General features: G+C 42.8%; 1 protein-coding gene across 1 annotated transcript in view; it reads right to left on the minus strand.

Moving 5' to 3' along the window:
- hcn1 (hyperpolarization activated cyclic nucleotide-gated potassium channel 1) overlaps positions 1-13,117 on the minus strand; it is a 68,340-nt gene that overhangs the window by 30,995 nt on the left and 24,228 nt on the right. Inside the window, exon 3 of the mRNA XM_076758628.1 lies at positions 9,232-9,393. Coding sequence (XP_076614743.1) covers positions 9,232-9,393 — 162 coding nt within the window. The remainder of the gene's footprint in view (positions 1-9,231; positions 9,394-13,117) is intronic.

Here is a 13,117-nt window from a genome sequence, read left to right on the forward strand (position 1 = left end):
GGAAACAGATAAGCTGGGCTGACTCACCGCACGTTTTGGTATTTGTCCTTGTATGTGTTTGGTGCACAGATAACAGATCCAGCAGGGAATGTCTGCACTGTGTGAGCGAATCATATGATCCCGTGTAGTTATATAGGGCTCTGGGGTCGAAGTCACATTTCATCGCACTGTTCATCATATTTCTGATGTTTATATATAGAACATATGATGGAGGAGCTATTTTGGGGCACATTTCAGTACAGACTTTTGAATGAAGATGAATAGTGAAATCTAAAAGGGGCAGATGTTGAGGATGTTATCATCCACTGCAGTAACTTTTCTCCCTGTACAACAAAGAAATGTGTTTTTATTGAGCAGAGCTGTGGATGTTTACGTCGATATGCTAACAGCCCAGTTAGAGCTGAAAGATACGAGGAAAGTATCTGACAAATTTAACCAAGAATCAGATAAAATAATACAGTTTCTTGTAGTTTAGGTGCTCCCAGGGTTCTTTTTTCACACCAGACAAAAGCCCATTTCTAAGTCTTCTTGGAAAATGCCTGTTGAGATGGTATTTTATAGTAGTGATATACTTGTGGTAACAGTAGTGAGTGATATCTGTAGTCGGCCACTTATGATAATACTGAAAAGCTCTCCGAACTCGAGCTGCTTGAGCTAAAGTTTAGCTATAAATTTATCTAAGCAGTACCATTAGCCGCAATGATAGCAGTTAGTATTAAAACTGCAGTTCTTGCCTTTTGAAAATTGGTCTTTTAAATTGCAATTTCGACATAAAAACAGTTTCTCATTCAGCCCTCAGCACAGTGGTGGTCAGCTTATTAGTGAGCTGACCAACCATTGTTTTGGACTCAGCTTACGTAACATATTTTACTTGTGGCACGAACGTAATGCAAGTTAACATTAGCATCCTTTCCTCTTTACCGTAATGGTAAAGGTCATCCGAACGAGGAAGCTCACCTGACTTTGCCCTGTTCTGCACGTCCAACAGTCATAAAATGCATAAAATGACACGTGAAAGGCTAAAAATGCGTAGACACGACTCGCAAGATATCCTTGCAAGTGGCTTCATATTTAAACACCATCCCATGAGATCATGTGAAGACAGAGCATTGCAGCAGTGAAGTCTGCATTATTACAGTTTTGATTCCTTGAGTTTGTGTTTCTCCAGCTGTTACAGTAAGTGACTCACAGCAAGCTGCTGCATTATGATCGTAGCAGCAAGTCTTACACTATGCATTGAACTGATTTTGTCCACTTACAGTATAATCAGGACTAACATAAACATATATTTTTCTCCAGTATGTTAAAAGTACCACCAGAAATCTCCCAGATTGACAGAATTATTTAACTGTTGCTCGTTGCCATATAGGCCTCTGTCCTCTGGGAAGAGTGACTCATCGCAGTATTAACACATTTTCTCCAGAAAACGCAGTTTCTACTTTCTCCAATCCTCTACAATCCCCCTGATTTTAATAAATGTGGCTAACACAGCAGATGTATTCAGTTCCTCCAGAGTTCTAAATATAATTAAGCTCTGGGTGCAGCAAAACAAGTGACATCAGATACTGCATATTCATCTTTCAGCAGCTCTGCCTTTGTTTATTAGCAGAACAGTGAAGTGAACTCACAGACTTCATTATCACACGCATTAATACTAATCTCACCCCACGCCTTTGTCAAAGCATTCAAATCAACAACTTAAAAGTTTCTATAATTAGACTGAGCCAAGTGTTTGTGCTTGTACATTTAACAACTTGCTTTTCAATTCATTAGTCACAACATCGTGCCTCCAACACAAGATGTTAGCCGTTATGTGACCGGGAAGGCAATCGATGATTCACCCTCGTCACAGTGTCGAGTGTGACCCAGAGGCGTCGGTTGTTGTTGATACCAGCGAATAAGTATGAGACTAACAGGATGTAACGCACGGCTGCAAAGGACAGGATCTGACCCCTCGACAGAACAAGTGCTCACGGGGCAAATAACAAAAAAAAACGAGAGTGATTTCTCATCTGCACTCCCACAGATGCACGCTGATTCCATCGCTGTCCTAGTTTCACCGCAGCATTAGTTATTAGTATGTTTCAGCGCTAAATTTCATCATATTTTGAATTTACAAGCTTTATTTCCATGTTTCATTCTAGGTAAATGCTCCCCTAATGTGTTTTTTTTTTTTTTAAATCCACATTTGAAAAGAATGAGCAAAACATCCGCATTAACTGACGGTTTTAATTACTCAATCATATAACTCTCTAAAACCCAGCAAGCTGTCCCATGCATGCATGCAAAAAAAAAAAAAAAAAAAAAAAAAAAAAAGCTGCACAATATTCATTTTTTCAATTACATAATCAAACTACAAGCTGTTCTCCCTGGGAGTGCACAGAAGGCACAACGGTCTTTGAGCACATGAGAGAGGAAGCGAAGGGGTCTGCAGGCCTGCAGGAGGACCAGACTGTAAGCTGGCAGGAAAAGTGCTCACAGTGGTGTTTCTCAGTGTGAAGGCTGCGGTTCTGTTTGTCTCCTAAGTTTTCCTCCTTATCACCTGGCCTGCAGAGCTCTTCCTTCCTGTCCTCAGGGCTGTAAATTTGGGTAGTTAGTGATTAATCATTTGGTCTCTAAAATGTCCGAACATGGGGAGAAATTCTCATCAGAATTTGCTAAAGGATTTGTTGTTTTTTGCGACCAGCAGTCCAAAAGCCAAGCATAGATTTTTTTTCTACTCTATCACATAACGTAAGCAACACATTGCCACATTTGAGTAGCTTGAACTTGCACATGTTTGGCATTTTTGCTTAAGAGTTGATTGAAATGATTAACTGTTCGATTAACCCAAATAGCGAACTTCATAACTGCAGGAAGTTTGTGTAAATTAAGTGATTTGGATGAATTTTGAGATAGTTTCCATTGAATTTCTATATATTTTTAGGAACCTTTTATATGATTCTCTGTCTGTATAACGTGTTTTTAAAACTCTTAGCACTCATACATTCGTCATAGGCTTCTCTTTAACAAATTCAGTGTTTTCTTCTCCCTCATGGATGAGGCCATTTACCAGAGAGTGAAGCCTCTGTGAATAAAGCTTGTGTTCACGTCATCACCGAGCCCTTATCATGTGAAATGAACATGGCCCACTCTATATTTTTGAGACAAAGACAGAATCAGGAAGGCCCCATGACCCCTCATGATGTTTTGGTGACCCTTAGTGGAGGTTTGGGACCCCCAGGGTGGGAACCAGTGGATTAGGCGATCTCTCAAGCATATAAATGATTCATGATTGCGATGTGTTTACTCTACTGTGTTATTTTTTTTAAATCGCTTAATACACAACTTAATTCTGTCACCTTGGTAAAAGCCCTTTCTGTCCACGTTCTCTGAAGGGTAATAAGTAAACGTCTGCAACAGGAATGACATTCTGAGGAGCGAGGTGACTTTTTCTTTTTGGTGTCCAATCATGTGCAATCATGTATGCCGCAGCCACTTCCACTGATGAGCACACCCTCAATCAGAAAGGTTAAACTAAGCAAGGGAGCGACCTGTTTCATGTTTGGAGCTGCACTCTCCAGATGGCAGTAGCCTCCATGTGTAACTTAAGAGATGTCACGTCCATCAAAATTGTTTCAGCGGTTTCAACGCTTGACATCTTGACAATTCTGATGGAAATACTCCTGCATTTGTGGATAAACAAAGACCCGTTGAGACCTGTGTGATTCAACTCTCCTGTTATCAGCAAGGAGTCTCCAACAGGGATGAATAACACACCAACAATTTCAACCATCTAAACCGGACACTGCTAAGGTTCACATTTGACCTCATGCTGATAGCTGGGACTCTGTCACGGTCTGTCACCAGCAGGCATAGCTCGTCAGCTTTGTGTCTGACCAGGTGTTTCCTCAGCTTGGATGTGTTGCTCTGCTCTTTGCATTGCAAATACTGCAGCAAGTATTGTCTGTGTTGAGTTTTGAAAAATGCAACCACACCTGTAACCGCTGACTGACTGCGAATTGAACAGCTGCACGGATGATGTCGTCTTGCTGTGTCTCGTTCTCTTTATACTCACATTAATCTCAGATTTGCTCTCCGGGACCTAAATTTGCCACCGACTGACTTAACATGAATTGGTACTCGGTGGTATCGACATAATTCGGTCGGTATCCTTAAAAGTACGACGTTCGGAAGCCAACCCCTGCACCAAATAATTAACCAAGAGAGCCACAAAAACAAGATGTTCACATCAGGCCAAAAGCTGTCTTGCGTTTTACTCAGATGAAACCCGTGTGTGCTCTTGTTGGGGGGCATGCCAGGAGAGAGGAGAGAAAAGTTTGATTTATTCATTAACTCTGGATTGAGCTCGGCCGTTGGAAGTGACTCATTCAGGGGTTGGGGAAGAAAGAGATGGGAAAGGAGTGGGTGGTCCGGGGATAAAAGAGACCAGGAGGGCTGACCGATGCTGAAGGGCGGTACTGCATGGTTATCCAGGCCTTTCTTCTTCTTTGTTTTTTTTGTTTATACCTGCAGTATTGGTCTGCCTATAAATCTCTCTGAGACATGAATCCTCAGCAGGCTTCTGCTGAGCTGCCTGTCTCTTAATATGAGCCTGCACGGGAGCAGTAACACACAATGCATATGTTCCTCCGTGCTCCTGAACACGTATCTTTGCACATGCAGACAAAAGCAACACCCCGTCACCCTCTCACCCGAGCCAACACAGCGACAGCAGCATTATCTTGTCTGGTGATTAAGTAAATGCAGCCTCTAAAGAGTAAGAAGCTACTCTCAGGCCATTAGTCAAGAAGATAACAGTCCTACACCCTGTACTGCACCACTCAGCAGTATCTGCAGTCCTCGTTGGCCCCACTCTTCTTCTCACAGCTGGAGACAGAAAGTACCAAACCAACAGCCCCTTAAATATAAAATAAAATAAAAAAATATGACGCAGTCTGTATGTAAAGCAGTCGTTCCTGAGCAAACGTAGCTGAAAGACAACATTCACCCTGTCCTGACGGGCAGAGAGTCACATTATGCATTCATACCTGCAGTAAACAGAAGGGGAGATACCGAGATTTTTTAGCTTACGAATGCTAATGCATTGTGATGGTGTGAGAAGAGGAACCCCACGTGTGGGCAGGGCTTTTCACTTTGGATTTGCCAGCTCCGCAGTCAACACACAGGCCTCCACGTCTGCAAGGATCCACAGGGAAGAGATTCCACAAATTGCTCATTCTACCACATCACAGTCAGTAACACTATGTTAGCCGCTCACGAGCTGACATCCTACGTCCCAGTCACGTATACAAAGATTTGGCCTCCAGTATATCTTAATTAGGGCTACAATCAGCCATTACCTAATTACTTTTAGCGGCTGTTTTTGGATTAATTGCATACTGTGTCTTGAGGAAGGAGTCTGCAAGTATTCAGGCATCACAAAAACTGAGCAGAAATCAATGCGGAAAGAAATCTGCAAATTAAAATGTCAAAATTTAATGAAAACTGTTTCCATTGTTTTGAATTGCTGACTGCTCTGAATTGATTTATCCTCAAGTTTTTGTGATATGTTGTATTTCTGGAGCTTCCTTTGTGTTTCAGCATAAAGAGGTACGATTGTGGACAAATTAAAAAACACAGATTTGGTCTCTTTAGTGTCATTATAAGCCCTGATGAAGATCTAGTTTTTTGGACCTTGTAAATGTGCAGAACGTGCACTTCGCTTCTTAAGTTGAGATGTTTTTAGGGCAGTTTTGAGTAAAGACTAAAGGTCAGTTTTTTACATGCATGTCATGTTTGTTTTTATTGCATCTTACACAGATCCCCTGACTTTTGTGAATTGGATTACATTTAAACTTGGAGTTTTAAGACCCTTTTCAAGTTTAATTGCTGGACATGTTATTAGATTTAAGTATGTTGGAGTTTGAAATATATGTGTAGACATGTATTCAAGTTGGGTTGTATTCATTTGTAATGTTGTTTTAAATGTGTTCAAATTGGTTGGTATTTGTTGGTGACTGTAAAATTCATTTGTGAACATCGTTGAGGCTAATGTCTCTCCGTATTCTTCAGCTGTAGCACTGTGTTGTGAGTGAGATGATCCTGTCAAGTATTGATTGTTTGTAAAACGTCAGTAATTGGCAGAATTCAAAGGTAAATATTCAGATTCATGCTTGTTTTGTCCGATCAACAGTCCAAAACTGGTGATATTTTATCTACAGTGAAAGATAAAAGCAGCAAAATGCTTCATTTGAGCAGCTGGAAGCAGAGGATGTTTGCTGATTGATAAACAGTGATAATACATTATTAAAGTTGATGTGTGTTAATTTCCTGTCAGTTGACTAATTGATGATTCGACGAATCCTTTCAGTGGTCTCAGTCAAGTATTTTCATACTTTATCACAAGAAGAAAAAATGGACTCATGAAATACGTGATAATCCTAATCCCCCAAAACCTGAGAAACTGCTGAGATCTGAAAGTCTTATTGTGCCTTTTAGACTCCAGCACAGACAAACTCTGTCAGGTTCTATATATAGGTGTGCTAGTCTGCAGACAAGAAGCTGCAGTCAGAACATGTCACTGGAAACCTTATATCTGTGGAGAGCTGGGAGACGTCTTTGTAATGTTGTTTCTACATAATACATCCAAATTATTCCACAGTTTCATTTTCCAAAGGAGAGAGAATTGAGATTAATCGCTCACTGTAGCTCACCTATAAGCTTTCAGCGCACAGGTATCCGACAGTACGTTGGCTCTGTGTTTCAGAGGCCCAGTTATGGCTATATAGATTTCCACAGTGCAAATGATCTTGCCTCACAGGGAGCAGCAAATTAGCCTTTTAATAAGATCCCCATTTCATATCGATTTGCATGCAAGAAGGGGAATAATATCCGATTCATTGTGAGCAAGAGGAGCTACGTGCAACATGAGTGCAAGGAGACATTTATAATTAAGATGAGAGTCCCAAGTAAGTGTGAATCCAGAGCGATGCTGATCCAAAGAAGAAAATCAGTGATGCTGCAGTAAATGACGGAGCTGTTTGCCCAGTTCTGTGTACATAACCATTAGCAAGGATGAATTGTGACAGTTATGTGGGAAATTATATCACTGCAAATTAATTTTGGTGCAAACAGAGATGGAGAATGTCTGTTTGGGTGAATAACACATGCTAGTTGGTACTGGGCTCACTTGGGCAACTCCTTGCCTCAAAGTACAAATAAGAGCGGGATGCAGAGTTGTGATGCTAAGGAAAGCTGACATTTGCACCTCCGGTCTGATGCCTGTGAGCAGTCAGTGTGCATGTGGAGTACAGAAATGCTCGTCGGAGAGAGCGAGATGAGAAGGCAGAAGAGCTCCTCGGGCGAGCATTTACAATCAGCATTACCCAGGAGGCCCGTACACACTTCTACACTATCACATCACTCGGAGAGGAGCAGCCAGAGTCCGTTTGACCCCAACTCACAGAAAGAGAGCGAGAGAGCGAGATGGAAAGACATGGAAAAACACAGTGGAATAAAAAGCCCAGACTGTGGAAATCCCTTCAGTTGATGGAGAGGCCAGACATGAGTGAAGAAACATTTAAGAAGCATTTGAAAAAGTCAGATAGCTGTAAATACTATGGAACAGAAAGGCCAAGGAAAAGAGTTTTTAATGTGCCTGCTTACTTACTCCTGTGCTGTGGTTATCTTTGGTTAATGTTTTCAAAAATCCTCATTATATCTGCAGGCTTTTTATCAACACACCTGTAATTATGAGAAATAATCTTCATGGTCTCTGTCCAATTACACCACGGTCCCTGTGCAGAGTGGCCTCCCCAGCCTGAACTCCTACACTACCCTGCATGTCACCGTTTGTACCTGTCAGACTGGCATTTAGTGCCTTCACAGCGATCTAACGGAACCATCACATGATGTTCACGCTGTGAGAGAAATAAAAAGTGCGTGCTCTAATCAAAGTCCGGCGTGGAGTGCGTCCCCTGCATCGTTTGTGACAGCGCTGTCAGCCCACAGTGGTGTTCACGCTGGCTGGTGGTAGAGGAAGCGGTAAATGAGTCTGGTCTGTGGTTAAACTGCCCTCGCGAGCGTTCGCCACCACAGCTGCCAGCAGCACGGCGGTGAGAAAAAAGAGCGAAGTGGACTGAAAAACTGAAATCCATTTTGTTGTCCTGTGCGTGTGGGTGTGTGTGTGTTATGTGTACAGTGATGCAGCAGAAAAAAAGCAGCGCTTCAACTGACAACTCAGAGTCGACTCTGAGAAAGGTTATGAACCCCGTTGCACGATGCTCATAGACGCAGGGCTGTTTGTGCACACTTCTTTCAGTGTTCCTGATTTAAAACACCTTTTTCAGTGTCTGCAGAGCAAAAAAAAAAAAAGTGCTGCTTCTTCAGTATCTCATCAAACGCTGGTCCAGGACGGCTATCACATCAAGTTGCGACCCACTTTTTTCATCATTTTCTTCAAATATTGCACAGAAGTACACAGAAGTTCTTCTCTTAACCTCTCCACTGCACTGAACTTATGTACTGTACAAGTGTTTTCTTAGGCTAAATACAATTTATAAAGCACTATAGGTCTACAGTATTAATATAAAGTGACCGTTCGCTAAACCCTCCCCTCAATTGTCCACAACATAGCTTAGCAGCTCAGTACGGCAGGTTTGTCAAGCTGTGACTTTCATTGCATGTGGAAGCAGTGTGCATGGGGCTGTAGTCAGAAGAATTTTCCGGTTAACCAGTTTAAATGTACAGTAGTTACAGGCCGTTATTTTCAAGTCACCTAGTAAGGATGCTGACTTCTTGCCCAGGACACATGGGTCTTTTAGCACATGCACGCAGCCATCCAGTGTATACATGATAAGATGTTTTGTCTTAAGCTGCCAGCTGGAAACATTCAAAAGTCAACTGGAGACGGTGTTTACCAGCCAACTCATGCAGCTAATGTTAGCGGAGTCTGCTAGCCAGCCACAGGTGAGGTTTTTTCTCACTGACAGAAAAGAAAGAGGAGCCTGATTTTGTCTAAAATCAAGGAGTTATCACCTGAAAGTGGTAAATCTGCCGCTGTTAACATTTACAACTAAGTGCGAGACTGGAAAGCTTGACAGGCATCAACAGTATCTATAAGGGGCCACCAGGGTTTAGCGAGCGGTCAGTTGGAAGTATATCCAGCGGCACTGACGCACACTGCATACACAGTTTATATAGACTATATATCAAAATAACAAACAAAAGAGAAGAGTGTGTAATACTTACAACCATACCGTTTAGGGACACCCAGCAGTCAGGGGGGAAGTCTTGGAGGAGAGGCACCAGATACTGGAGACAGCCATCCCAGTGACACAGAAGCAGCATCATCCCTATTAAATTAAATATTCTTACCACTGCACTGGCCAGGTCATAGGTCATATGGAAAATCTGCCAAAGAGAAAGATGGGCGAGGAGGAGAGACAGAGAGAGAGCTCAGTTAGACCTCTTCAGTGTTCATCATACATCAGATTCAGGCATCGTGTCTGAACTCAAACGGGGTTCAGATTCAGATCTGCTGTGTCTGTGAAACATCACATGCATCGGTATTTCAGAGACACAAAAAGATTAAAAAAGAAAAGATTAAAAAGATACTTAAAACGTTCACAAAAGTACAAAGTCACCTTTGAAGTGAGGGCATGGTGTGTCTGTTTGGCCACCAGAGAATTTGGTCGCCGCCTGCGTGTGTGTGTGCGCGTGTGCGTGTGTGTGCATCTCACAGATGTTGAGCTGCATAATTCAACATGGCTGCTCTCCAAAACAAACTGACCGCTGGAGGAAATACACATACAGCACCGAGCAGGTACTGCAGAGCGAGCGAGGTGGGTGAAATACTGAATGATAACGAGAGCGCAGACCTCTGGAATAATCACCCGCTGCGTGTGCTTAAATGCCATCAGCTGGGGGCGAGTGTTACCGCCGGTGTGGCTATTTAATCAGAGCAGGAAGTTTCAGAATAGAAAGTCATCAGCAGGGTGAGTAAGCATGTCTGCAGTGTGAAGCGGTTTCATTTACATGGGATCTGGGCGAGGAGAATTGACTCACGCCCGGTTGGCTGTGGCACTAATTCAGAGTTTCTCATTAGCATGAGAAACCCATTACTTCTTTCCAGGTTAGTTATTCCATAATCGCTCTCACACGGAAGCTCACTTTCTCCCTCTGAAAAAGTTAAATATGGAAAAAAAAATAGATTGGTGATTGCTGATTGGTTGGTTTTGCATAATAAACCTGCCCCATTTGCCGGCGAGTGAAAGAGATTTCAGGTAATTATTATCTATTTTTAAGTTGACGGCTTTCCATTCTCTGTCAACTGCCCCTTCTACTTACCAGGAAGTAATGAAATAATAATTGGGCCTCGTGAGGTGAAACAAACTGAGACATGATTAACTTTTTATGTCAGATACGTTTTTTAAACTCGTGGTAAAAGCAAAGTAAAAGACACGTTTACAGGGTCAGAGTCAAAAGACGTATACTTTGTCTTTCACTGGAATAATATTAAACAATATTGAGCATTTCTATTTTCTAATAGTGTATTTCACTCGTTACACACAGTATTTAACTCCTGGTGCAGCCTTTAGTTTTTATCTCGTCAGTTCTATTTTTGCTTTTTCAGAATTTGGAAAAAAAAAACACTGACCACTTTTAAGCAGATTGCACAGGCTTCTTACCTCCTCCTCTCACAGAGTGCAATCACTCCAGAAGAGAACAGGAGCCCGAGCATGGACTTCATGTTGTGCTGACATGTGTTCTGGCATAATGCTGGACCGGCTTTGCCATCCATATGCAAAATCTGCCATGACCCCCCCCCCCCCCCAAACCCCAGGTGTTTTAAAAGCTCTTTGAATTCACGTCCCTCCACCCCCGTCTATTGTGACGGTCCTGTAACCTTTCTGCACAAAGGACAGTGTCCACACACAGAACAGATGAGAGAACAAGAGGCTGAGCTGATGCTCAGATCCCTCTATGGTTCAACTCATCCACGGGGGGATACAGTGCACTGCCCTGACAGGCTAAAATTAGCCACTAGCTTACAGGATGGCTGTCTCAATGCACCCAGTATCTCTTCTGCTGCCTACATCTTTATCCTTAATTTAGCAGAGCTCTCTCTCCCTCTCCCTCTCTCTGTCTAGCTTGATGATATAATAGGAGAGAACAGCAGACAGAGAGAGAACGGAGCAGACAAAAACAAAGACCGACAAGAGAAGTAACTAATAAAGGTACACATTATTGGTATTGCAACAAGCCTGGAAAGCAGGAAGTAGCACCTTGGCCCCTCTTTGAATTGCAAATGATTCACACCAGGCAGAAATAGAAAAGGGTCGACCGCTTGTCTGCACTTTCCTCTTTAAATCAATGCGTTATCGAAAAACATAACAAAGGAGGTGCAGCCTTTTTCTGAGCGATAAGGTGGCGCGTGTGGAGAGGTTTTACAAATTCCCAGGGACCATTTCACTTTGCTGGGAAGCCTCCGCGACCTTTGGGTCACACTGAGTCACCGCGGGGCAGAGGAGAGATGTAGAAACTCATTAGCACAAATGCAGGATTTGTTTGGGTTTGTGTTTCAGGGGCATTACTTTGAAAAGTCTGCTAATGGCAGCAGGTGGCCATGAGGTAGTGGTCTATGAATAGAGGTCTTAATAACAGAGGCTGCAGGTGTAGATCACTGGTCAGGTCACAGGATCATACAGGATAACCTTCAGCGCGATGCAACGTCTCCATGATGCAGTTTCACTTTATTATCATTATTCATGTGTGCATGTCGAAAATACTAAATGCATTAACCTCTTTCTGTACTGAGGCCACAGAGGGAGGCAGTCGTGTGTCTGTGCAGCACACGATGTTAATGGACAGGATGGAAATATAGGCCGGCCACCGTCTTGTTCAACATGTAAAGGAAAGGTAATCAAACCAGATCTAAAATTAAAAGCACCACAGCACTGACTGCAGTATGTTCGAGCCTTTTTACTAAATCTTTCATGATAGAAAAACGTGATCACGATGGAGGAAGTTACTTTGGAGCTCAGAAAACTGCGAGCGTGAATTAAGTAAACTTGACTTCTCATTTTGCCAAGAAGCTTTGTGACTGTATCACAAAACTACTGAAAAACCTCTGCCCAAAACCTTCAAACTGTAGGAGAACAGGAAGTAAATCTTTACAATTTGGAAGCCAATGTTTAGCATTTTTACCTTAAAAATGACCAAAACACTTATTAAAATAGTTGTTAATTACTTCTCTGTTCACTAATCTGTGTCCTGTTGTGCAAGCCTGAGCTTCTTTCTGCAGTTCTGTGGTCTGATGTGCTGTTGTGCCGTCCCTTCATCAATGTATTGATTTGATTTTGAGTCTGCGGCGCTCGTGTTTGTGCTGTAGTTCCAAAGTCGAGCCTGGCTTGTATAATCAAACACGTCTACTTCCTTGGCACGGTGTTTGTGAATTTGTGCCAACGTGTCATAGGTTGAGAGGGGGGCTGTAAAAACCTTCAACCGCATTACAAACACACGGGAGAGGGAGGCAGTTGACCGAGCCGTGTGAGTCCACAGCAAAGGTCTGAATTCATTTTCACAGCGCTCCCTCTGCCAGTACATGCGCTCATCATCTGCATGACTGCAGGAAATAGGTAGCACTGACTGAGGGCCAGAAGCACCGCCAATACTCTCGGCTGGCATTGGCAAAATATAGGCTTAGAATTAAGTGCATCAAGCTTAAATTTGACCGGGGCCGGGGGCATAGGTCAGCATAATCCTCTAATACAGTGGACACAAAGAGCCAAGATGTGATGTGATAGCGGCACAAGGTCACACGCTGGTCGTGTCCAAACGGCACGGAGCTCATTCACATTTGGCACGTCCCCATCCATTCAACAGTGCCGTACGGTGGAGGAGAGGAGATGAGGATTTGGATGTCAGCCGGCGAGGTATTGTGTGTTTACATACACAAATACACACAGAAAAAGCAGGATTTATAATACTGCAGGCAGCAACATTTGAATCAGTGCCACCGCATGGAGAATAGTTAGATTACGGCTTTATAACCACTTCACAACGCACATGGAGGGTCCTGATTTTTACTGTCCGTGTGTTACAGTATGAAACCTCTGATGCATGTACTGTACGC

Source organism: Chaetodon auriga, chromosome 19, assembly GCF_051107435.1.
Source record: "Chaetodon auriga isolate fChaAug3 chromosome 19, fChaAug3.hap1, whole genome shotgun sequence".
Lineage (NCBI taxonomy): Eukaryota > Metazoa > Chordata > Actinopteri > Chaetodontiformes > Chaetodontidae > Chaetodon > Chaetodon auriga.